This window comes from Schistocerca americana, chromosome 4 (genome assembly GCF_021461395.2).
Source record: "Schistocerca americana isolate TAMUIC-IGC-003095 chromosome 4, iqSchAmer2.1, whole genome shotgun sequence".
Classification (NCBI taxonomy): domain Eukaryota; kingdom Metazoa; phylum Arthropoda; class Insecta; order Orthoptera; family Acrididae; genus Schistocerca; species Schistocerca americana.
Window position 1 is genome coordinate 373,770,462 of NC_060122.1, and position 27,891 is coordinate 373,798,352.

Sequence of the window (27,891 nt, forward strand, 5' to 3'; positions counted from 1 at the left end):
ACAAATTTTCATTTTAAAGACAGGGAAAATTTTTAACACACTTAACAAACTCATTTCATCTGAAAATATCGTGAGTTCCATGATCAACCTTCCGCACTTTATGTAACTAGTTTTAAAAATGTACGGAATTTTATTCATCATAAAATTCTGTAAATGAAGAATTAACAATATCTCCGAAATAGCTGTAATATATTATACAGCACTTACAAATGTAGAGCTCGTATCGTAATACTTACAAAACACAACCTCATCCCTCATAAAAATACAAACAACAGGAAATGCCGGGAACTACTAACGGCGGATTCTAGTGCGTGAGCCCAACAATGTCATTCCGACCAGGAAACGTCAGGTACACAATCCTCCAGGTTCAGCACTCTCCCTTGCTATTTACTAAAATGCTGCACAAATATCCAGTCGGGTCTTAACACGGTCCGAAAATAGTTCAAAGGTTTTCGACGTGTTTCCGATGATCTGAAATGTAAAATTGTGTACTTCGAAAACATAGAAAAGTTGTATCGTAGGACTACAACGTCGATGAATCATATCTGAAATCAGTAGACTCGTACAAATACAAGTGCGTAACAGCTTGTAGGGGCACAACATGTAATGATTACCTAGGATCAGGCATACATAAGGCGGGAGGTATTCTTTGGTTTGTTGGAAAGATATTGGTAAAACGCCATCTGCAAAGGCTACTACTTGCAAATAACTTGCGAGTCCCTTCTTAGAGGATTGCTCAAGTGTGTGGCATTCATATGAGATAGGACTGACAGGGGACACTGAGCGCATCCAAAGGAAAGCGGCGCGAATGGTCCCAATTTCTCTGACTCTTGGTAAAACGTCAGAGAAATGTTGAAGAGCTTGAATTAGCAGATGCTTGAAGATAGACATCAAGTATCCTGCGTAACTCGCTTCTTGCACTTCGGTTGCTCTGAAAGGAAGGACTGGGCCATAATGGAGAGAACATCATAACTGACGTCCATATATGTCAACATAATTTACTAAACTTACAAACATTACAGTTAAAGAAGATTGCTTCAGTTAAAAAAAGACAAACGTCGAATTTTGAGATTTTCAAAACAATTTTAAACCGGACTCAAAGTCTACAATTAAATACAGAGTGTTCATTAAGAAAAATCTTTCATGGTTTAAATATTTAATGAAAGCTAATAAAATTAGTCAATAGAAAGAGACTTTAATAAATCTCGCCAAAACTTAAAAATAAATTGCTAAGGTTCTCCCTTGGGAGATAATACCAAATAACAGAAACTAACTTCCTGCTGTCCCACAACGACTTCACAATACAAACGGTAAAGCATATGGAGTAGCAGCGCAACACCGACGTAGCGGACAGGATACCAAACCCAACTTAATCAAACACTGCCCAAGCGGAATACAGCAAACAATAGACCCAAAACAGTAGCTTAAAATCGGCGGTAGAAAATGGCTGAAAACTCCAATTGGAAGACACGATTAACACGAACGCCGTCTAGGAACTTGTCCTCGCATTCACAAGATCATGCCACGCACCCCTCGCATCAGTAACGGACCCTGCGCACGCCAGTATCGACGCCTCACGACTGGATCCAGCAGTCTTACCGTCCCAGGCTCTGCCCCGGCCCCTCTGCCTCGAAGGCCAGCTTGAGGCACACTGAGAGATCCCACATGTCCCGGCAGCCCGACTACACTTCCGCCTGCTTGGGCAAAGATCAAGTTTCGGCAAGTGACGCGTCTATCTATCATGACACGGTTCAGCCTACAAAAGCCAAAAAGTTACTAGAACCTATTTTTTTAAAAATAATCTAGGGTAATTCTCCATCCCTCCTCGTGTCGCTCCAGTAGGCATCGTGAAGACATGGCTATACTAATTACGGCACTCACAGGGGTATTTAAGAAGTCATTCTTCCCTCGCTCGATACGTGTTTGGAACGGAGGGGACATTAACTTTCGGCACCATGCTGGTAACCTTTGCCATTCTAGCCGCATGGTCTAACGCGCTGCTTCCCGAGCGGGAAGGCGTGACGGCCCCCGGCACGAATCCACGCGGCGGATTAGCGTCCAGGTGTGGTGTGCCGGTCAGCTTGTGGATGGGTTTTAGGCGGTTTTCCATCTGCCTCGGCGAATGTGGGGTCGTTGTCCATATTCCACCTCAGTTACACTATGTCGGCGATTCCTGAACAAACACTGTATCACGTATGCCTAAACCATAATTACTCTACCACGAAAACATTTGGGGTACACTCGTCTGGTATGACACAGTCCCGGGATGGGGGGTAGAGGAGTGAACTGGAGAGGTGGGTCCACTGTGGGCCAAACCGCACAATAACTCTACGTTCGGCGTGGGGCGGTGGTGGGGTGGGTAGACTGCTGCGCCCTGATGTGGGATTGTAAAACACTAAGGGCTATGGCGGGACGAAGGAACTCTGTCGTTTCTAGGTCTCCGGTTTAATGCACAATACAATACACACCCTTTGCCATAGGCTTCACATTGGTTTGTTAATTGCAGACCAATGTGAAGCGTATGGTAAAGTTGCTTTAACGATCTATTTTTTCATTTACACGTCAAGTTCCGTAAGACCAAATTGAGGAGCAAATTTCCAAGGTCACTGAACGTATCAGCACACGACATTACAACATAAAAGTAATAACAGATAAAAATAAAATTTTTAGACTATGAACCCAAAAAAGTCAAGCTATTATTTTCAGTAAACGCGGTCAACTACCTAACTTAAGAATTAGCTTAATTTTTGAAGGAACTCCTCAACAGAATAGGAGTGACCCATGAGGAAACTTTCCACTTTCTATTTGAAAGCGCGTGGATTACTGATAAAATTTTTTAATTGTTGTGGTGGCTTATTGAAATTCGATGCAGCAGTATACTGCACATCTTTCTGCACGAGAGTTACAGAAGTCCGATCCTAATGCAGGTTGGATTTCTGCCGACTATTAACTGAGTGAAAGTTGCTTGTTCTTGGGAATAAGCTGCTGATGTTAACAAGAAACGACAGTAAAGAATATATATATTGAGAGGCCAATGTTAAAATACCCAGACTAGTGAATAGGAGTCGACCTGAGATTTGCGAATTTACACCACTTATTGCCCTAACAGCCGTTTCTGAGCCAAAAATATCCTTTTAGAATAGGAAGAGTTACCCCAAAAATAATACCATACGACCTAAGCGATTGAAAATAAGCAACGTAGACTAATTTTCGTGTCGAACGATCACTTATTTCAGGTACCGTTCGAATAGTAAAAATGAGAGCATTAAGTATTTGAACAAGATCCTAAACGTGGGCTCTGCACGACACTTTACTATCTATCCGAACATCTAGAAATTTGAACTGTTAAATTCCACTAATCATATGCTCATTCTGTGAAATTAAAACGTCGGGTTTTGTTGAGTTATAAGTTAGAAACTGTAAAAACTGAGTCTTACTGTGATTTGGCGTTAGTTTATTTTCTACAAGGACGTGAACTACAATGAAAAATTTGTGGCAGCGGTAGCGAACGATACAGAGTTGACAGGTGATTAAAACATCAAAATCAGCACTCGGCTTTCCAAAAGATGCTTTTTCATGAATGTACCATGAGCTACTCGATTCCGAAAAAATATCGATCGATAGAGCCAACTACTCTCAGCAACGGCGTTTTAATGACTAACATGGACTTTCACAGCGGAGCGACGGCTTACAGCGTTACAGAGCACTCCCCAATAACTCTGGGCAATAACAATGTGTGAACAGCGACACCACCCAGATCTGTATCATTGTTATGAGTTAAAAAAGTAGCCACTGCACAATACTTGTACGTCTGCTCACTGCTCATTACCGTGGAGAAAGTCTGCTTGGGCGCTGAAACGCCGGCACGGGACGCTCAGTGCAAAGAGATAGACTGCATGACTCGACACGCGTGTATGGTACGGGTGTGGCAGGCTATGGCTACTTTGGAAACCGCTCGAGGAGATGCATACTACTTATTAACAGAGCACCTTTCGGGCAGGAGATGAGATAGTGCTTCTACTAGAAGTTAATGCGGGATAAAATGTGGCCGTCTGATATAGACGAACCACTCAAGAACGGACTACATGGCCATGTCCACTTGTGTGACTGTACATATCACACTGCTGATGACCTGTAGCTTCATCAGTACAATGCGCTACCCCAAATTTCTCAGAATGGTTAGAGAACATGGAGCTGAGTGTGCTTATCTGCTCTCCAGGCTGACCTACTGGTCAATGTTCGTAAGCTACGAGTTGCGATTGAGTGGTCGTAGATCAGAACGACTCCCTAAGCACTTAGTCTCTCCGAATTCTTTGCTACAAAAGTCATTACTGAATCGTGGTGAATCTTTACGTGTCTGTAGTTCAGTTCTTCAAGAGTGCAGATGTACGCGGCTAGAGGGAGGGGGGGGGGAGGTGAAGGAGGAGGATGCAGAACAAGAAAATGTATTGGAAGGCGCAAAAATTGGGAAGGCTGTGGGCACGTATGAAAGGAGATCTTGACGACCACGTTGAGCAATAGTTCCATGAGACGTATAAATCTCTCTGCCACAGACGGGCGTGTGTCTTCTTTTCGGCTGACAGATAGAACCACTTTAGTTATGCCAATTGAGCCAAAGTCACGTAAATATAAGAGCTATATTTGGCATTGGTTCTCTTGCTTTTTGCAGATTTGTATTTGTCGATAGCAAATCAGTGACAGACGAATCATGTCATTGGTGCAATATATGAGAAAGAGGACTGCGTGACTTCCGTATTTTGAATTTCTGTCACAAAAAAGAATTATTGCAATATGTACTATTATTTGCCTGCTGTTGATCTAAAAAATCGAAAATAAGAGCTAGGCAGCAATAATGATTAATTGGACACTGGACTACAGTCGGAAGGGGGAATGCAGCGAGAGGAGAAAGGGTGGGGTCGGGTTCTAGGCCCCAGTTACTCTAGTTCTACCGATGGTTCAGGGCCTTAAGTTACATCGGAACCTGCTGTAGATATAACGGGATAATGTAAATTAGAACTGAGGATATCTCCAATAATTGAGAAATTTTCGAAGTACTGATACTAGATCTGCCGACAGAAGTATCTTATTTCCCACCAAATTCGTGAGTTGCTACTGCCCCACGCTCACACAGGTCCGCTTCCACAGTGGTGTATTTTCCTTTTCGGCAGGTGGCGTGGCTGCGCGTAGACACGCAGACGATCCTCACGATCGCGGCGCACGTGATCACCAAGAACCACCGCATCGGCGTGACGCACAGCGACCGGCGCACCTGGTTCCTGCACATCCGCGACGTGCGGGAGTCCGACCGCGGCTGGTACATGTGCCAGATCAACACCGACCCCATGAAGAGCCAGCTCGGCTACATGCAAGTCGTCGGTGAGTGCGACAAGCGCGTATTGTGATTTTTACTCTGTCCCTGTATTAAAACTGTTTCTTCCTAAGTCCTACCCTATGGAAATTGTTGTGGGCTTTTTTCTTCTTTTCGTTCGGGTCAGCTATCTTATGAATGGTTTGATGTGGACCGCCATGACTGCCTATCCTGTTCCAACTTCCTTTCAAAGCTCCACTTGCACCCTACGACCTCAGTTATTTCTTGACTGAATCCCAATCTCTATCTTCCCTACAGTTTTCACCCTATACGAATGACTCTACTACCACTGATGTTATTCCCCGATGTATCAACACACTCCTGCCATCCTCTCGCTTCTCATTGTGAATGTTTTCCATATTTTCCTATCTTCGTCGAATCTGCGGAGAACTTCCTCATTCCTTACCTGACCATTCCACCCAACTTTCAACGTACTCCTATATCACCACATTTCATACACTTAGAGTTCCGTCTTTCCCGTATTCCTTCAGTAACCGATTCACCTTGAAACAACCTCTTGGAAAAATTTATTAATTACTGTGCTTGGATACCCTTTACTTTAGTCCGCAGCTCGTGGTCGTGCGGTAGCGTTCTCGCTTCCCGCGCCTGGGTTCCCCGGTTCGATTCCCGGCGGGGTCAGGGATTTTCTCTGCCTCGTGATGACTGGGAGTGGTGTGATGTCCTTAGGTTAGTTAGGTTTAAGTAGTTCTAAGTTCTAGGGGACTGATGACCATAGCTGTTAAGTCCCATAATGCTCAGAGCCATTTGAACCATTTTTGAACCCTTACGTTATTTGATTTTGAAACAGTTGAGCAGAACTGAACGTACTCAGGCATTTCGCTCTTTACTTATCCTGATCGACACTAAACTGACACACAATATTTTTAGCGCAACGCAATCTGACTTTCAATAATCCCTACAAAAGAATGGCCCTGACTATCAATAACCTAAACCTTTCATGAATCACTTACCTCCCAAAAATCTTCGTTACTCGAACTACTGCAATACAGCGAGCGCCAATACTGCCAACTAAATAAAAGATCCTAACTACAGAAGGCACTAACTACTGATAGGCATACTTAGCAAATGAAAGATTTTGATAGAGAACAAACAATGTATTTACCTTAATAGTGTTCAAATATATATATATATATATATATATATATATATATATATATATATATATATATATATATATATATCAGTTCATGACATCCAGTCTTACAAATTTACTGTCTCTGATGGACACACGTCCAATTCATCCGCTCTCAAAACTCCGCCATCTCTCTCCCCACATCCGCCACTGCTAGCGGCTCACCTCCAATTGCACAACGCTACGCGCTGTTCACATCCAACTGCCAAACACTACAATAGAGAATATTCCAACACTGCCAACAAGCCACAGACTGCACGCAGCACAGCCAGTGATTTTCAGACAGAGCGCTACGTGGCGTCACCAACATAAAAACCTAAACAGCCTACATACAACCTCCACACAATGCTGTGATCCAAAAGTACTTTCTCAGAAATTTTTCTTCAAATTGAGGCCTACATTTGATACTAGTAGACTTCCTTTGGCCGGTACTGCCCTCGTTTGCTGTACTAATCTTTCTTTTGTGTCCTCACTGCTTCTCCAGCCGTCTGTTATTTTGTTTCCAATTCCTTTATTTTATCTAGTACTTGGTCCCTAATTTTGATGTTAAGTTTATCGCTAAGTTTTATCTGTTACTCTTTAATACTTCCGGTTTTTTGCGGCTTACTTAATAAATAGTGTGTATCCTTCATCCCAGCCAACAGCTCCTGAATTCTTCCCCGCTTTCACTAAGGTTCATAACGTCTCATCAGAGCTTGTAACTGATATGATTTCACCAAGAATTTTACTCTCAGTCTCGAAACTTTTATTTCTGTCATTGCTCCTTTAATGCACAGATAGATCTGTAGGGATGAACGACTGCAAGCCTGCCTGGCACACTTTTTTATCTGAGCGCTTCGTTCTTGGTTTTATTGTTGCCTCGTACTCATATTTGTTGCAGAATTTATAACACTTTCCACCACTTTACGTCATCGAACGCCGTTATCGGTTACCATAAAATGTGTTATATTATAAGCATAGATGTTGTATTAAGCGAATATCATTAATTGATCTATCGAAAGTATTACATGGTTCATCTCTCCTGTAGCTGACGAGATTTTATAACGTTTATATTCTCAGAACGTTATGAACCAGGTGGAGATACGAATCAGTAAATGTTCCTGATTCTCGTTTTACGAAATGATTATTTTCAGAGCGCCTAAAAAACTGTTTCGTCAAGATTTTCCTGGGATGAGAATAACTATTGACCAGAAATATATGCCAAAAGGCCTATCTAAAACCCAAAAGCCAAATTTCTCCGAGGTCAACCCAGCCGGGCAGTGCTGACTGTCTACTGCCAGTCAAGCGGATTAGCGCCACAGGTGCTGACACATCCTTCCGCTGCTAACAAATTAAAAAGTACACCGAGGCCATTCACCAGGATTTCAGCTCCTCCTTTCAAGAAGCACCAATTCCAGTTTCGCACCTAAACTTTCGACACCCGTCTGACTCTCAGACCTCATCAGGGTCATCCTGCGAACCGTCCCGCCTGTTGCACAGGAAAACATTGCTGGACGTCATTTGTCCAGTGAGCAGTGCTTGTCTTTTTCCATTATAGATGACTGTCTCTGAAACATCAATAAAGAGGAATTTTCACATCTACAACAAAGAGCAGACAATTATTCATCACTCTGGCAATTTTCATCAGTCGCTGATTTTATTTGGATCTCACAACGTTCTTTGTTATGTGACAAAGACATTAATGCGGTGGTGAATCTAGGAGGACCTTTGTCACAAGATTTAAGTTTTGCATGAGAGCAAAATAAAGATCTTGATAAATCTATAAATCAAGTTAATAAAAGTAATGATTTAAAATATGTGTACATTACTGCGCCATTTGTTGAAAAATCAACGAACAACTTCATCAGTAGATGCACCTAGCTATACTGATTGGATACATAGTGCAATCTCAACCGAACCCGACGATTCCACGTGTGACCGATTCGTAGTATTAAATACTTTTTGTACGAAATCGCGCGGAATCGTACTGCCTTTACGAAACGTAGTTGAAAAAAGCAAACTGTTATCTACGTATGTCTTTCCTTACTATTAATTTTGTTTAAATAGATACATTTTTAGTGCACATAATAACGCTAGTTGTTTGCTCCTGAGTGAAAGTCCCGCGCCACCCTTCCGGACGAAAGCGAACGCCCTTTGGAACAGTGTCTCCGCCGCATGCCGCTAATTTTCTCAAGCCACAATACAGCTGTTCGCTCACCCCCGCTAACGTAAATTTTACACTGAAAAATGTTACTGCCAATATTGTTAATAAACATTCTATGTTCAACAAAACCTATGACCGGTGTAGCCTAATGGACTTTACACTGCAAGGCGGTCATTTTACATGGGCTTCTACCCAAAACACAATTTCTATGAAGGGACTCGATATGCAAATTCGGTGGGGCACACAGGATTGTACAACGTCTGACCTACCTGCTATCAGATCCATCCACAGCGCAGTAGTACACCACAGAAGACTGGAAACCTTACCTTAGTTAGGTCCACTCTAAGATAAACAATTCCTAAAATTTTATTTTAGGTCGCCAGCTCTGTAGGAACAATTTTGAAATCTTTAAACGTTTTTCTTTTTTATTTACTTTTAGTAGTGACAGTGTCTTTCAGTGGCTGTAATCTTATATGAGCTTACTTCGAACCAAGATGGAAGCAAACTGGGATTGGCCAAATGGCAGCCATCTTTACTTTTGAAAAACTTGTTACGTAAATCATGAATTAGTAAGTAAAGCAAATTTAAATTTGTAGCAACATTAATGTTATTCAATGGACTGTAGTTTATTTCTTTGAACAAAGCGATCACATTTAAAGATGGTGTTATAAACCAAAGCAATTTCTTAGATTGAATGTCTCCCTCTCTCTACTATGAAGCAGTTCGTAATAATAATGAGTTTACTTGTCGTACCTTTTATCCAATTATTAAACAAACAAGCCATTTAACTTTCAAACTGTAATTTCGCAACAGACATGACAAGGAAACAGGACTGGTGTGGCTTGGGGCAGAAATTCTTGGAGAATGTTTGCACATCTATTTTTTCATTTCAAAGTAATTTGACTGTAACCCCTTACACGTTCTGAGATCAAACAAACAAGTCTATAAAATTAGTGCTTGCCTTGCGTTGCGTGCTGGAGGGGTGCTAGTACTGTTGGTGCACCGATTCCTGTCGTCTCTTCCACAGAGATGGAATTCCTTATTGATAGCCACGTCACAAGGAACAGCCATCTTTACTCGTTGGAGCGTCGGCCAGATTCCATCATAAAATTATTCGGATGATCTTCCTTTCCGAATTGATACATACTGGAGACGACTTTGGGGCACAAAAGCCGCTGCCGTCCGAATATTTGGTTGCACTTTTTAGTACCATATAAGCCTCACTTTAGCGGACCTATCACATCCCGATACACACGCTGTGAAGGCTCCCACGCAACTGCCTTTCTTTCCACCGCCTTTTCCCTTGGCGCTTCTCTCGCCAAGGTCACCCACACAACTGGTCACGTAAAACTCTTTGTCCTTTCCATGATCTTATTCTGTGCATTTGTTTAATATATTAACCATGAGAATTTGCCCTGAGGTGGTTACAGTCATTACAATTTTTTCATTGACTGGCAATAACATTTTCCTTATCGTTAATTAACAATTGTGTATGAAGTAATTGATTTATGTCAAATAACTTTTCATACGAACGTAACACTTTTACACATTCATTTGCTAATATTGATCTTTCAACATACCAATACCCTAAAGCAAAGTTAAAAATTATTTAAAAAATTTATTTAATTTTTAAAGGTGGCAACACAACAGTGAGGTTTAGGCTTGAAACATTTTGAACCCTTCAGTTCATCTTGCTACCCATTACAGATTTTATTTACAAATGATGCAGATACTAGTACGTGCGGTAAATTGCAAACCGTTAGACTAATTAATGTAATGTACTTGATCACTGTAATTGTCACGAATAATATTGAAGCAATAGGGCGCCAGATATGGCAGTGACTTCCAAATACATTCTAATTGCTTTTATTTCCCTGTGAGACAGTTACTTTTAGCGCATCAAAAGTTGTTGAAGCTACGTCCTAAAAATTTATTACTATGTTACTCAGAAGAGTTTTCCATCTGACTCGGAGCTAGACTTGAAGTAGCCGACTTGTAACAGTTCGTAGCGTCACCGTGGTGTCAATTACTGCCCTAATTAGTGCTGCAGGTGCAGTTTGATGCGCCAGAACCAAACGCCGATCTCGACGCCCTTCGCTCTCGGTAATCCCACGTGGCCGTCCGGTGCCCAGTCTTCTTGTAGCGGTACATTCTAGCGACCACCGTTGACAGAAATCGTGTAGAGTGGCTACATTCCTTCAAAGACTTGCAAAGTCTTGCTTTAGTATCGCACAAGGGACGAGCAGCTTGTCTTAGACCTATTACAGGAGGTGCTAATAATGGCGTCTTTGTCGCCTTACAGGCATTCTTGACTAGCAACTCAACAAGTCAAATATCGAAGGTAACTAACGCACTCGACATTTATACGTGTATTTAAAGCAAACCTGATTGCTGTCTCACAGTGGCGCTGCTAGCGCCCCTCTTAAGCGACTGGCATGAAATGCAAATAGGCATCATCTTTCAGATGGAGAAACACGCTACCAACTTTCGTTTATGTTGCACAACTCCTTCGTGGGCTGATATTTCTTTCCTTCACTGTATTTTGTAACTGTGAAATGAATTTTCGGCCTCAGAATCCGCGCGATGACGCACGATCGTCCCAGCCTCCTGCTATCATGAACCGCGCAGGTTTTATCCCTTGGTGATAACACCCCAGGCTACTGCTGCCCTTCTGTCAGCCAGATTACTTCGCGTCCTCGGGGTTCCACCAATCGCAGATATTGAAACTTTCATCTGCTTGGTGTAGCAGGTACCATCATAACGAACGAGAGAGCGGTATGCTGATCCCATGCCCCTCCTATCCGCATCCTCCACTGAGGATGTGACGATGACACGGCAGTCGGGTGATCCCGGTAGGCCACTCGTGGCCTGCAGACGGAGTACTTGCTTGGTGTAGCGGACGATTCCAGCCGCTGCCTCTTCGCGAACGATGCTTACCTGTGTCCCAAATCTTGGACACCGCAACACGCCGCACATCAAAACAACTGGGAGTCTGTTCGCGCCTGTCTGCCGTCTGTAATGTCACAGCACTTACCCGCGTCAGTATGCAATGTCTCAACCAAGATCGCTTTATATTTAGGTCAGATTCCACATACTTTTGGTGCGGGCACAGGAAACTGCCAACATCTTATATAATGAGTGATGGTCTGATGTGAGTGGTGGTTGTTTCAGTGCCGCCCGACATCCTGGACCAGCCGACCAGCTCGGACCTCGTGGCGCGCGAGGGCGACAACGTGACGCTGCGCTGCGCCGCCTCCGGCGTCCCGGCGCCTACCATCACGTGGCGGCGCGAGGGCGGGCAGCCCATACCCATGCCCGGCGGCCGCGACGGTCAGTGTCTACAGCTGCGGCTGCATGGCTTCACCTCACGACTTAGGCTGGTAGTTCACACAAACTCTGTCTGGTCAAAAGTGTCAGGATACACTGAGACGGATGCATGGCTTCACCATATCATCTGGGCTTATGCACTACTGGCCATTAAAATTGCTACACCACGAAGACGACGTGCTACAGACGCGAAATTTAATGGACAGGAAGAAGATGCTGCGATATGCAAATGATTAGCTTTTCAGAGCATTTACACGGGGTTGGCGCCGGTGGCGACACCCACAACCTGCTGACATAAGGAAAGTTTCCAACCGATTTCTCATACACAAAGAGCAGTTGACCGAGGTTACCTGGTGAAACGTTGTTGTGATGCCTCGTGTAAGGAGGAGAAATGCGTACCATCACGTTTCCGGCTTTGATAAAGGTCGGATTGTAGCCTATCGCGATTGCGGTTTATCGTATCGCGACATTGCTGTTCGCGTTGGTTGAGATACAATGACTGTTAGCAGAATATGGAATCGGTGGGTTCAGGAGGGTAATACGGAATGCCGTGCTGGATCACAAAGGCCTCGTAGTCGAGATGACAGGCATCTTATCCGCATGGCAGCAACGTATCGTGCAGCCACGTCTCCACCCCTGAGTCAACAGATGGGGACGTTTGCAAGCACCAGCCGTCTCCAAGATCACTTCGACGACGTATGCAGCAGCATGGACTATCGGCTTAGAGACCATGGCTGCGGTTACCCTTGACGTTGCATCACAGACAGAAGCGCCTGTGATGGTGTATTCAACGACGAACCTGGGTGCACGAATGGCAAAACGTCATTTTTCGGATGAACCCAGGTTCTGTTTACAGCATCATGATGGTCGCATCCGTGAATGCACATTGGAAGCGTGTATTCGTCATTGCCATACTGGCGTATCACCCGGCTTGGTGGTATGGGGTGCCATGGTTACACGTCTCGGTTACCTCTTGTTCGCATTGACGGCACTTTGAACAGTGGACGTTACATTTCAGATGTGTTACGACCCGTGGCTCTAGCCTTCATTTGATCCCTGCGAAACCCTACATTTCAGGAGGATAATGCACGACCGCATGTTGCAGGTCCTGCACGGGCCTTTCTGGATACAGGAAATATTCGACTGCTGCAGTGGCTAGCGCATTCTCCAGAACTTTCACCAGTTGAAAACGTCTGGTCAATGGTGGCCGAGCGCCAGACACTACTCTTGATGAACTGTGCTATCGTGTTGAAGCTGCATGGGCAGCTATACCTGTACACGCCATCCAAGCTCTGTTTGACTCAATGCCCAGGCATATGAAGGCCGTTATTACGGCCAGAGGTGGCTGTTCTGGGTACTGATTTCTCACGATCTATGGACCCAAATTGCGTGAAAATGTAATCGCATGTCAGTTCTAGTATAATATATTCGTCCAATGAATACCCGTTTATCATCTGCATTTCTTCTTGGTGTAGCAATTTTAACGGCCAATAGTGTATTTCACACGTACAGTGCCTGATCAAACTATCGATATACCACTGTGCATTGCGGAACTGACTAGAGTTGGACCCGCCAGTATAAAAGGAGACGAGGAGTGTTATGTTGTCCGTAGACAAGCAGTAAGGGGCGAACGGGCCGGCCAGGACTAAACATATACAACCGCTCGCTCACACGAAAGATCTGTACTCAAAGACTGGAAGTCGCGCAGGTCACACAAATATTCAACGACGGCAGTAAAAGTAATCCACTAAATTGCACGCCAATATGATTAACTTCGATATTCAGTAGGACTTTGGAACATATATTTTGTTCGAACAATATGAATTACTTGGAAGAGAACGGGCTAAGGACACACGGATTTATAAAACATCGTTCTTGTGAAACACAAATAACTCTTTACACACACGAAGTGTTGAGTGCTGTTGACAGGGGCTTTCAAACTGATTCCGTATTTTTAGATTTCCAAAAGACTTTTGACATTGTAGGACACAAGCGGCATTTAGTGAAATTGCGTGCTTATTGAATATTGTCTCAATTGTGTGACTGGATTCGTGATTTCCTGTCAGAGTGGCCACAGTTCGTAGTAATTGACGGAAAGTCAATGAGTAAAAGAGACGTTATTTCTGTCATTCCTCAAGGCAGCGTTATAGGCCGCTGCTGTTGGATATGTATGTAAACGATTTAGGGGACAATCTGAGCAGCCGTCTTAGGTTGTTTGCAGATGATGCTGTCGTTTATCGTTCAATAAACTCATCATAAGATCAAAACAAAGTGCAAAACTGCACTCCTGGAAATGGAAAAAAGAACACATTGACACCGGTGTGTCAGGCCCACCATACTTGCTCCGGACACTGCGAGAGGGCTGTACAAGCAATGATCACACGCACGGCACAGCGGACACACCAGGAACCGCGGTGTTGGCCGTCGAATGGCGCTAGCTGCGCAGCATTTGTGCACCGCCGCCGTCAGTGTCAGCCAGTTTGCCGTGGCATACGGAGCTCCATCGCAGTCTTTAACACTGGTAGCATGCCACGACAGCGTGGACGTGAACCGTATGTGCAGTTGACGGACTTTGAGCGAGGGCGTATAGTGGGCATGCGGGAGGCCGGGTGGACGTACCGCCGAATTGCTCAACACGTGGGGCGTGAGGTCTCCACAGTACATCGATGTTGCCGCCAGTGGTCGGCGGAAGGTGCACGTGCCCGTCGACCTGGGACCGGACCGCAGCGACGCACGGATGCACGCCAAGACCGTAGGATCCTACGCAGTGCCGTAGGGGACCGCACCGCCACTTCCCAGCAAATTAGGGACACTGTTGCTCCTGGGGTATCGGCGAGGACCATTCGCAACCGTCTCCATGAAGCTGGGCTACGGTCCCGCACACCGTTAGGCCGTCTTCCGCTCGCGCCCCAACATCGTGCAGCCCGCCTCCAGTGGTGTCGCGACAGGCGTGAATGGAGGGACGAATGGAGACGTGTCGTCTTCAGCGATGAGAGTCGCTTCTGCCTTGGTGCCAATGATGGTCGTATGCGTGTTTGGCGCCGTGCAGGTGAGCGCCACAATCAGGACTGCATACGACCGAGGCACACAGGGCCAACACCCGGCATCATGGTGTGGGGAGCGATCTCCTACACTGGCCGTACACCACTGGTGATCGTCGAGGGGACACTGAATAGTACACGGTACATCCAAACCGTCATCGAACCCATCGTTCTACCATTCCTAGACCGGCAAGGGAACTTGCTGTTCCAACAGGACAATGCACGTCCGCATGTATCCCGTGCCACCCAACGTGCTCTAGAAGGTGTAAGTCAACTACCCTGGCCAGCAAGATCTCCGGATCTGTCCCCCATTGAGCATGTTTGGGACTGGATGAAGCGTCGTCTCACGCGGTCTGCACGTCCAGCACGAACGCTGGTCCAACTGAGGCGCCAGGTGGAAATGGCATGGCAAGCCGTTCCACAGGACTACATCCAGCATCTCTACGATCGTCTCCATGGGAGAATAGCAGCCTGCATTGCTGCGAAAGGTGGATATACACTGTACTAGTGCCGACATTGTGCATGCTCTGTTGCCTGTGTCTATGTGCCTGTGGTTCTGTCAGTGTGATCATGTGATGTATCTGACCCCAGGAATGTGTCAATAAAGTTTCCCCTTCCTGGGACAATGAATTCACGGTGTTCTTATTTCAATTTCCAGGAGAGTATTTGGGAATGATATCTCATTGGTGCGAAAATTGGCAGTTGACGCTAAGTAATGAAAAATGTGAAGTAATCCACATGAGTGCTAAAAGGAATTCCTTAAACGTCGGTTACACGATAAGTCAGCCTAATCTAAAGGCCGTAAATTCAACAAAATATCTAGGAATTACATTTACAAACAATTTAAATTGGAAAGGCAACATAGGGAAAGTTGTGGGGAAGACAAACCTAAAACTTCCTTTTACTGGCAGAACGCCTAGAAAAGGTAACAGATCTACTAAAGAGACTGCCTACACTGCGCTTGTCCGTTCATATTTTGGAGTACTGCTGCGCGGTAAGGTGAGGGACCTAAGCAGATAGTATTAACGGAGTACATCAAGGAAGTTCAAAGAAGAGCAGAACGTTTTGTATTATCCCGAAATACGGGAGAGAGTGTTACGTACATGATAGAGGATTTGGGAAGGACACCATTAAAACAAAGGCGTTATTCGTTGCAGCGGAATCTTCTTACGATATTTCAACCACCAAATTTCTCCTCCGAATGCGAAAATATTTTGTTTAAGCCGACCTACATAGCTAGAAACGATCATCATCATAAAATAAGGGAAACCCGAACTTGCACGGAAAGATACAGGAGTTCGTTCCTTACGCGAGTTGTTCAAGAGTGGAACGATAGAGAATTATTGTGACGGTGGTTCGATGAACCCTCTGCCAGGCACAAAAGGGTCATTTGCAGAGTATCCCTGTAGATGTAGACCTAGATGTAGATGGCGCTTGAGTAAAAAATCCATCAAGAACACTTCAACCCTTCTAAAGTAGCCCAAGTCAGTCCTTGTGATTGTGAAGTGCAAATGCATTGGAGCAACTACAGATACATCGAGAACAGGCAGACCTCATGTCCTTATGGTCAGGGATCGTGGAGTATTGCGGCATTGCGGAAGGTGGTAGTAAGGAATCGCATGAAATCAGCGGAAGGAACCATTCGTGAGTTCAAGATTGCTCCGAGCGGTCCAACTAGCACAGTGATTGTCCATAGGGATTTGGAAAGAACTGGGTACAATGGACGTGCAGCTCCTCGTAACCCACACCTTTCTGTAGTGAACGCTAAGTGACGCTTGAGGTGGTGTAATGAGCAATGTCGACAAATGAAGAATCACGCTATACCCTGTGGCAATCCGATCGAAGGGTTTGTGTTTGGCGAATTCCTGCAGAACGTTACCTGCCACCCCACGCGCAGCGATAAAAGTGAAGTAAGGAGGGGCAGTTTTACGTGGTTAAGGTGTGGTCCCCCTATTTCGCTTAAGAGAATGCTAAATGTGGAAGGATATGAACATATTTTACAACAATGTGTACTGCTTTCAGCAGAGGACGGTTCGGATGTTTGCTTCGGCTTGTCAGTACACTTTGTCATAAGGCAGCATCAGAGGCAGCGATTTGTGAAAACAATATTCGTGAAATGGAGTGGTCAGCGCAGGGTCCCGAACTGAACCCAACGGAACACCTTGGTGGGAGCGGCGGGTGGGAGGGGGAGGTGGCAGTTAGAATGCTCCAGACCCCCAACGTCCATCATCATTCCTCTCTTCTGGTTTTGTCTTTTGAGGTAGAATGGGCTGCCATTCCTCCACATTCAGACATATCATTGAAAGTGCCGCTAGCAGACTTCACGTAGTCTTAAAGACGAGGAGTGGACAAACCCCATATTAACGTACACTAATACTCGTTCAGGTAGTGTAGCAGTAAATCTTATACTATATATCCACCGTAGCCCGCAAGCCACAGTACAACACACTGCGGAGGGTATTTTGCACCAGTAGTAGCCTCACCTCGCTGCAGGTCATTCCAGAATGAAGAAAGAAGCTGTATGTGCCCTAACCTCTCTTGCTCCACTCTCGTGATCCCAACATGAGGTATACGATGGATGATTATACCTAGAATGCTAGTGTCTTAAATTTAACCAAATTAGTTTATTTTATTTAATTATTTTGACTTTAGGTAGCATCGACTATACAGTGTGCAACAGATATAACCGCCCAAATTTAACATAAAACTTTGAGTTAATGAAAACAGACAGAATGAGCTCGGCACTGTGGATAGAACATTTCATGACGTAAAAACTTTTACAAATAGCAGTCAGTTCCTCCGCACCCTATCCACAGCAAAGAGAAAGCAATTAATTTAAATTCCAATACAAGTCCTGGTGTAAAGAACTTTCACTATTCACCGATCAGTCATCTATCTCAAGAATCTTTATATGTCTTACTGCAAATATTCATTCATATATGCTGCCATGATGAGCTGATTGTAGAGTGAACGACCTACATTGTTACTTCTACACTGAAGCCCAAAGTAAAAAAAATATTACTTTAGTTGCAGGAACTTATAGACCAATAGCACGGTCACCTTGTGTGGGGACAACACTGGAAAGATTAATGAAGGAGTTTAGCAACACCCTCAGTTTGGTTTCAGGAGAGGTAAAGCGACAATAGATAACTCTGTTGTCTACTGAATACATAAAAATTTTGTAAAGAAACATTAATTGCTGCATTTTTCGACATTCATAACGCTTGTGACAAAGCGCTAATAAACAAATGTCTCAAAAACTGGAAAGGCGTGGCATAAAAACGAAGTTCATACAAGAAATTTTCAGTTTCATAAGCAAATGAACAAACATAAAATCATTGGTCGGAGACTAGCAAATACTGGTCTGCCACAAGGAGTTGGTCTACCTTAGCCTAGATCACTACATCTCGAAACTACACACATCAAAAAAAAGTTTTGCATCACCTCGGTTCCGAGAGTTCCGGAACCTGTACAGAAAATTGGAATAGAGACCAACGTAAATATCATTTCGGCCTTTTTTATTGATCATGAAATCCACACATTGTAAGTTGTACCACCATACAGCGAGACCTTCAGAGGTGGTGGTCCAGACTGCTGTACACAGCGGTACCTCTAATACCCAGTAGCACGTCCTCTTGCATTGAAGCATGCCTATATTCGTCGTGGCAACCTATCCAGAAATTCATCAAGGTACTGTTGGACCAGATTGTCCCACTCCTCAATGGCGATTCGGCGTAGATCCCTCAAAGTGATACGTGAGTCACGTCGTCCATAAACAGCCCTTTTCAAACTATCCTAGACATGTTCGATAGGATTCATGTCTGGAGAACATGCTGGCCACTCTGGTCGAGCGATGTCGTTATCCTGAAGGAAGTCATTCACAACATGTGCACGATGGGGGCGCGAATTGTTATCCATGAAGACGAATGCCTCGCTTAGATGCTGCCGATATGGTTGCACTATCGTTCGGAGGATGGCATTCACGTATCTTACAGCCGTTACAGCGCCTTCCATCACCATCAGCGGTGTACGTCGGCCCCACATAATGTCATCCCAAAACAACAGGGAACCTCCACCTTGCTGCACTTGCTGGACAGTGTGTCTAAGGCTTTCAGCCTGACCAGGTTGCCTCCAAACACGTCTCCAAGGATTGTCTGGTTGAAGGCCCATGCGACACTCATTGGTGAAGAGTACGTGATGCCAGTCCTGAGCGGTCTATTCGGCATGTTGTTGGGCCCATCTCTACCAGGCTGCATGGTGTCGTGGTTGCAAAGTGGACCTCATCATGGACGTAGGGAGTGACGTTTCTCATCATGCAGCCTATTGTGCACAGTTTGAGTCGTGACAGGACGTCCTGTGGCTCCACGAAAAGCATTACTCAACATGTTGGCGTTATTCTCAGGGTTCCTTCGAGCCATAATCCTTACGTAGCGGTCATCCACTGAATAATTAGCCGTTATGCGGCCTGAACGAGGCATGTCATCAACAGTCCCTGTCTCTCTGTATCTCCTCCATGTCCGAACAACATGACTATGGTTCACTCGGAGCCGCCTGGACACTTCCCTTGTTCAGAGTCCTTCATGGCGCAAAGTAACAAAGCGGACGCAATCGTACCTTGGCATTGAACGTCTAGGCATGGTTGAACTACAGCCAAGAACGAGCCGTGTACCTCCTTCCTGGTGGAATGACTGGCACTGATCGGCTGTCGGACCCCCTTCGACTAATAGGCGCAGCTCATGCATGGTTGTTTACATTTTTAGGCGGGTTTAGTGACATCTCTGAACCGTCAAAGGGACAATATCCACAGTCAACGTCTACATTCAGGTGTTCTGAGAACTGGGGTGAGGGACCGATGACCTCAGCAGTTTGGTCCCATAGGAACGCACCAGCAACACCGCCACAAAACTGGGGTGATTGAAAACCTTTTTTGATGTGTGTTTTATATCTCCACCCACGCAAGAAGTACAATATGCAGATGACTTTTGTATACATTCTTGGACGAAGAACATACATCACGTGGCAGAGGACTTCGATAAAGCAACCAAATGCACTAACAGATGGTTCTCTCACAATTGATTAGAAACATCAATTGAAAAATGAACAGTAGCAATTTCACAATGTAATTCATCAATTGTGAATCAGTCAGAATGATCTTAGATTCATAAACCTTCCCATAGAAATCGCACACTAAATTTCTTGTTGTGGTATTTGACTCTCACTTAACATGGGCTCCTCAGACGGACAATTTAATGCAGTCTTGCGAGAAAGCTGAGAATATAATTACAGCACTATCTCGTGCGATGGGAGGAGCACACCCTAGAATACTACACAGCATGTATAGATAATTAATAAGAACCAAAATCGGCTACTGCTCTTGTAAATATCACACTGTAACGAATACCAATTTATACAAGTTGAGTTAAATGTTGTGCAGGTACGTCAGGGTGTGCTTTGGAGCAATGGCATCAACTCTTTCGAACGCTCTTTTAGTAGAAGCATGCAAAACTCCACTTTATCCACAAATAAATCTTCTAACAAATAAATACACATAAAAATGGACGCACCACGAAGGAATTATCCAAATGGAACGCATATGTAATGTACACGTATAGAAAAACTGTCCGCTCCCGTTATATGAGTGGTAAGCGCGGCGGAATGCCTCGCCAAGGGGCCCAGCTTTGATTCCCGGCTGGGGCAGGACATTTTCTCCGCTCAGGGACTGACTGTTGGACTCATCATCATCTCATCCCCATCTCCAAGTCGCCCAATGTGGCGTTGAATACAATAAGTACTTAACCTCGGTGGCCGAACTTCCCCGAATGGGGGACTTCTGGCCCACAATTCCTAACGCTCATTTCCACAAACAAACTATTAATTACACTTTCAGAGAAATTGGAACATTTATTCAAGACAAAAAGCTTCACGAACTAAGCAAATGAATGGCGTGTTGGTCCACTTGTGGCCCTTATCCTGGCATACCTTAAACAACTCTATAACTGGTTCAACTGGCTCTGAGCGCTATGGAACTTCTGAGGTCATCAGTCCCCTAGAACTTAGAACTACTTAAACCTAACTAACCTAAGGACATCACACACATCCATGCCCGAGGCAGGATTCGAACCTGCGACCGTAGCGGTCGCGCGATTCTAGACTGTAGCGCCTAAAACCGCTCGGCCAAGACATCTCTATAGGTTACATCTTTTTCTGTCCAGAGTATAGAAAATATCAGTTAGCAGAAAGGCCTCAAATTTAAAATTTGAAAATATGCATTTATTATTATTATTATGACCTTTTTAGCGACTTAGTTAACCTTAAAACTCTCAGTGTGTATTTAATGAAATTGTGTACATGAAAGATGGTTGTATGTCGAAAAGAACGAAAACCAATAAAGAACCAGTAATAAGAGTAACAGCAATAATAATAATAATCATTGACATTAAACCAGGTACTTACCACACCAATGATAGCGTTGAAAATGTCACAAAGCAACACTACTGGTTACCGTCCACCTTTGGAACCCGGGGAGCGTAATTCAATAAGAAAGCATGAGTATTAGTAATTACTTGTAATAGTTTTGTTCTAATCTTCCAACAGGAACAACGTGGAGCCCTTTTTATACAATCGTGCTGAGCGAATAAAACTGTTAGAGTATAGGCCGTGAAAGACAGGGAACACTGTACATAAGACAAACAGTTTATATTTGTCATAAATATTCACTGGCGGATAAAATCTGCCAAGGAGTAGGGCCTATTATTGAAAATCACGTTCAATCATTTCCCTTCCATTCCGAGCAGGGCTACTATTTAGAACTAGACTGCGGTCCAACTACATCTTGTAAGTAACGACACAGGAGGAGCAAGGCAGTACTTATTTTGAGGAGGCACACTCTGGTAAAGGATCTGAAATAACGGCTTTCCAGTTGTGTTTCTTTCATTCCTTTTTCTGCCCCCGTGTAGCCATATTCGTACTTCTGCATTGCTACTGTAGCATTCCTTCCAAATTATGCCTTTGTTGTTGACAGAGTTAGCTGTGGCTACGTTTAATGAAGATAATTGCAGCTAATTTACTACTCTTTGCGCCATTCACAGGTAATTGCGCGGGCGAACAGTTTACCCATCGCATATAATTACGTAATTACATCAGAGGCAATATAGGCTATTATTGTTTCGATTCGAGAATGTTCTGCAACAGGCCGTAGAAAGATCCTTTGTTACAGCACACAGTGGACATAACTTCCATAATTTCTAAGTTTAAGCCGTAAAAAACACGGTATTTTGAAGAAAAAATGTTAGCTTTTATTGTAGATTTGTTGAAACACTTACCATTACGATACAGAGACGAATGTAAACTCAGATGTAAACTCAGTTTATCTTGTATTCACTACTTTGTGTCAGTAGCTAAATTTATGATACCTACCACTTTCATTTATTTTGTGCCAAGTGGATAAAAACCCGTATTGATGGCCGAATACATCAGTTGCAAACTTTGAAACATTTTGTGAGTGACGAAGAAGAAAAGAACTCAACTTTCCAGGAAGATGCGGCATCTCTGTCCGCTGAGGCGGAATGGCAAAACGTATGGTCTAATCAACTTATCACCGAGAATGCTGGTCCGCACATTGACTCCGAATCGCTGTTGATGACTACGATGTCGAGTACCTCGTGTATTCAAATGTACCAGATCATACGAACTGTGGATACAGAAAAACGAGTGAACAAAGCCTCACCAGCGTACGGGCGTAGGGCAATCCGTTTGAAGACCACTGTGTAAACGGCGCGCATCGTGGAGAAACTTCAGGTGCTAATGGTGCCAAACGCTGAAGATGGAAAGGACGAAGCTGTTGATCATGTAATACATTCCACACAAGTCTATGTCGGAGGCCAAGGTTGTATGCAGTACGTAACGTACATGTAGATGGAGTGTCTTCAACATGTCGCAGAATCTCGTGTTTCATTTCAGGATCTCGCACTGTTCGATTCCGACCTATATCATGAATATGTGCATGGAAAATGTCTGTTTTACGTAGCAGCCTATGCAGACATCCAAATGTCAGGTGTTGTGGAGCACGTCTGTTGGGCTGTCAATACTCTCCCATTGCAGCTCTTCCGTTTCCATTCACAGACGCGTAAGTCAGCCATTTCAGCATACGTAATCCGCTCCATGTTCACTGTTGTTGTCTTAAGACAGTAATGATTGCGCGACTGTATCGGTGTGTTTACAAAGAAGTCACCATTGTTGTCACAAGGCAGACTTGTCTGCGAATGAATCGGTGTGTTTCCCAATAGACCTCAGAGTCAATCATCCGTACACAGGGCAGTACACATTCCAAGTCAGCGACACTTGTTATAAGAGCTTACGTCGAAACAACTAACAACATTTTCCCCAAAATTACAAGTTGACTTCACAGAGTATATGGTCCTTTTCTTTGACGGAAAAGAAATCGCAACACCAAAAAATAGTTCATATCCAGTAACGATATTCAGGGAATACATTTGTCTACGTAAACATATTCAAGTGATTAACATTCGAAAATCACAGGTTTATGTAAGCACAAGATAAGCCACTGGTTCCGAAAAAATGGTTTAAATGGTTCTGAGCACTATGGGACTTAACATCTGTGGTTATCAGTCCCGTAGAACTTAGAACTACTTATATCTAACTAACCTAAGGACATCATACACATCCATGCAAGAGGCAGGATTCGAACCTGCGACCGTAGCAGCAGCGCGGTTATGGACTCAAGCGCCTAGAACCGCTCGGCCACAACGGGCGGCTTAAGCCACTGCAAATTTGAAATGCTGCTTTATTAATAGCCGGTGTAGCGGCCAGAATGTTGAATACAAGCATGCAAACGTCCATGCTCTGTACTGAACAAATGCCAGGGATCAGTTTGTGAGTTGGAGTTTCATGCCTGCTACACTTGATCGGTCAATTCAGGAACGGATAATTCTTGTTCTTGATGGCGCTGGAGTTGTAGTCCGATGATGGCCCGTATGTGCTCGACTGGAGACATACCTGGTGATCGAGCACGTCAAGACAACATGCCGACACTCTGTAGAGCAAGTTGCGTTTCAACATCTGCATGTGGGCGAGCGTTTTCGTGTTGAGAAATACCTCCCAGAATGTCGTTTATGAATGGCGCCACAATAAATCGATTCACCAGACTGACGCAGTTAGATAGGAAATTAAATAAGATAAGAAAAGTACCATAAGAGGAGAAGAATCATAACAAATATTAAAGGCTAGAACAGATAAGGATAAAACTTTAATTTTATTATTATTAATTTCGGGCAACACGGGCTTAGTAAATCTAGAGCCCGTGTTGTTGCCCGTTCGGCTTTTTTAAGCGATCATTAAGTTAAGAAGACCCCACCCACCTCCCCAGGAGTCGTAACCCCTGCAACCCACACAAGACAAAGATCCTAGTAGCTGGATTAGTGTTTTTATTTAAAAAAAAAAATCACGGGATAGATAAGGATGTGTACTGTGCGGCTGCCGCGAGTGAAATCAAACATTGATTCTTTCATGAGCATTAACACGTCTTCTGTTCCTAGTATACAATGAAAACGGTTTATCAGTATGTACAACACATGTTCCGTAGTTCCTATCACCTTGTACACCAATTGAAAGGTACGATAGGATATAATGTCTCTGTCATAGTACGATTCCAATCCTTGTAATGCTTTATCACTACCTCGTACTATGGCAAGTGTTAACCATGAATTACCAGGAACAAGTTCTGTAGTAGTACATGAAAAATTTATCTTGCATCCAACAAACACGGGCTTAGTAAATCTAGAGCCCGTGTTGTTGCCCGTTCGGCTTTTTTAAGCGATCATTAAGTTAAGAAGACCGCACCCACCTCCCCAGGAGTCGTAACCCCTGCAACCCACACAAGACAAAGATCCTAGTAGCTGGATTAGTGTTTTTATTTAAAAAAAAAAAAAATTCACGGGATAGATAAGGATGTGTACTGTGCGGCTGCCGCGAGTGAAATGAGCCAGCAGCAGCCAGAGCACCAAGGACAGCTGATAAGACGTCACGCGCTCCTTATCGTAACGTCACTTCCGCTGATAAGTTTGATTTTCCAGCAACACGGGCTAAGTAAATATATATAGCGGTGCCGGAGGCGCTCAGCCAGCGCTGAATACTCTAAGTCCAGTGATCAGACAAAAGTTTATTAACTTAAAAACTTTAATTTTATTTTATTATTAATCTACATAATTAAATAAATAATTTCTTTCTTAAATAATAACTATTTTGTATAGGGTGGTAATAGGCGTGGGGATGGTGGGTGGGTATTCTCTCGTCTTATGGTAACGACGAGAGTTCCCCTGCTGTCAAAGGAAATCTTGCCCCGTATGATAAAGCCAGGTATAGGTCCAATGAGTCTAACGCGCAGACAATCTGGTTGCAGGCTCTCAATTGTTCTCCTTGTAATGAACAAACGGCAATCACTGGCACAACAGCAGAACTGGCTTTCAGCAGAAATCATAACAGCTCCCCACCCTGCCCTTCAATGAGCTCTCGCTTGTCGCAACTGAAGACGCAGATGACGGTTGCTTGTGGTCAGTGGGATGCACGCTACAGGACGTCTGGCTCGGATTTGTCTTTGAAGTAACCGATTCGTAATAGTACTTTGTGTCATTATGGTGCCAACTGGTGCTCAAATTGCTGCCGCAGATGCAATATGATGCGCCACAGCCATACACTGAACACGATGACCCTTTTAGTAGCATCACGTGGACGTCCGGAGCCCGGTCTCCATTCGACCTTACATTCTAGTGCCCACCGCTGCCTGCAGTCATTTACAGTGGCTACATTCCTGCCAAGTTTTGCTGCATTATTGCAGAAGGAACATGCATGTTTTTTTGTGATACGGTACACTATATCATCACTAGCCTTCCGCTGTCTAACTGTGTTGGTGAGAGAGTAAATATAAACCATAGGGCAGTGACACTGCGTCACTGCAGCACACTTTGGAGGTGTGGCGGTGGGACTTGGAGTCCTGCACCACCCTGCAACGGTGACTGTACTCTTCTGTCTGGCATAAAAACGTACTACGACATGGGCAGGGAGGATTTAGTGGACGTGGAACGGAGGGCTAGTACTGCCAAATGAGGCAGCCATGGTGGGCGTGCCAGGCCCAGCGCTAGTCCTGTTCAGAAGCCGATACTTGTAGGATGGTCAGCGGAACCGGATGGCGATGCCAGCGACGTGGATGTGTAGTCCGAGCGTGGCGTAGCCCATGGACAGTGTCCCGTAGGGCAGCCACTTTCTGATAGAGCCGCCGCACGTTGTTGCGTATGGTCTCCTTGAGGGGGACGATATCTGCTTCTTCATGGAGATTCACAATCCTCGTGAGTGGCTGGGCGTGAAGGCTCCACCTGAGAACCTTGTTCTGCAGGTGCTCCAACGTCCGCATCTTGGTGGCACTAATCGTGGCCCATACAGTGAAGCCATACGCGAGGGCAGGCAGGATAACTGACCAGTAGATACGGAGCTTGGTAAGCAGGTTAAGTTCCCTGCTGCGGAAGAGGAGGCACAAGGCCCTGGCCAGCTTTTGTTGGCGACATACTCTGCATGACAGTGGAACAGCAGCATGTGGTCCAGCCGGACCCCGAGATAGGTGGTCGTCGGGGACCAGGGCACTTGCAAGCCTGCAATCGAAATATTGCGGTGGAGGACTGGGCGCCGTTTCTTGAAATAGACTGCCGTAGTTTTGGCGGCATTAAGAGCGATTTTGTTAGTCCGGCACCAGGCGATGGTGGCGTCCACCTGTCGGAGGGGGGCGATGACGACGTCAGTGATACGTCCAGTGGTAGGAACATACAACTTCTCGTAGCCCTGTTATACGATCTCGTCCAAACTCAACGATGTGTTGATAATGGCGCCTTTGTCGCCTCAATGGCATTCTTCACTAACATCAAGTCACGACGTCCAAACTCAAAGGTAACTAGCGCTGCTTTGCATTCTCATAGTGGCACTACTAGCATCACTCTTATGTAAGTGTCACGAAATTGGAATAGGCATCATCTTTCAGTCGAAACACGACTGCCAACTTTCGTTTATGTTGAACAATTCCTTCTTGGTGTCGCTATTTTTTTCCGTCAGCGTAGTTGTTCTGATGTTCTTTTTGGTGTCGCTATTTTTTTCGGTAAGTGTACTTGGTCCGATGGCCTCTACCTTCTGTATTAATTTGAAAGAATAGTTTCGTAGCACCGTGTGCATAATGTACCCAGTGCTTCGATCAAGTGACGAGTCCGAAAACTTTTTAGACCGCCCTCCTATACACGTGGTTCGATCATTTAGTGCGATCATAGCCCGTGCAGCACAAGGGTTGTCGTTGACATTACATCTGAGTAATGTTTATCACTTTAGTTGCCTGTAGGGTAATTTTTACTCTATGTTCAACTGTATCAGTGTTTTTTTTTTAAGAGAAATCTTTATTTTGCAATACATAATAATTATACAATATAACTCACCAACTTAGTGATTAGTGGGTCCTAAGTGATACAATCTTGTATGTTAATTGCAGCTATTACAGTTAATTTGTAAACTACAGACAGTTTGAACGGTACAGGTTAATGGGCAAACTTACGATTTTTGTTAAACTATACACTGCTACCAACTTATTAGTAATCCTGACTGCCTGCAGCGTTATAGATGTGTCAGTATGGATATAAACCTACTTCAAGGCCTTGCTCATCGAGCTAATCCCGATGAGCGTGCCCCTGACACTAGGCAGGCCAAAATTACTGGTCGCTGCAGGTTCCTAGTTTAGTATCTAGTTCTATTCCTACGAACTACTAACCAAACTACGTCAAATCCGGTGCTGTCTTAATCGTGAAGTTAGTGT

At 44.4% G+C, this 27,891-nt stretch overlaps 1 protein-coding gene across 1 annotated transcript in view; it reads left to right on the forward strand.

The window, feature by feature from the left end:
* The window catches only part of LOC124613005 (lachesin-like), a 539,970-nt gene that overhangs the window by 400,656 nt on the left and 111,423 nt on the right, over positions 1–27,891 (forward strand). The window contains exons 3-4 of the mRNA XM_047141558.1: positions 5,169–5,376; positions 11,836–11,994. Of these exons, the coding sequence (XP_046997514.1) occupies positions 5,169–5,376; positions 11,836–11,994 (367 nt within the window). The remainder of the gene's footprint in view (positions 1–5,168; positions 5,377–11,835; positions 11,995–27,891) is intronic.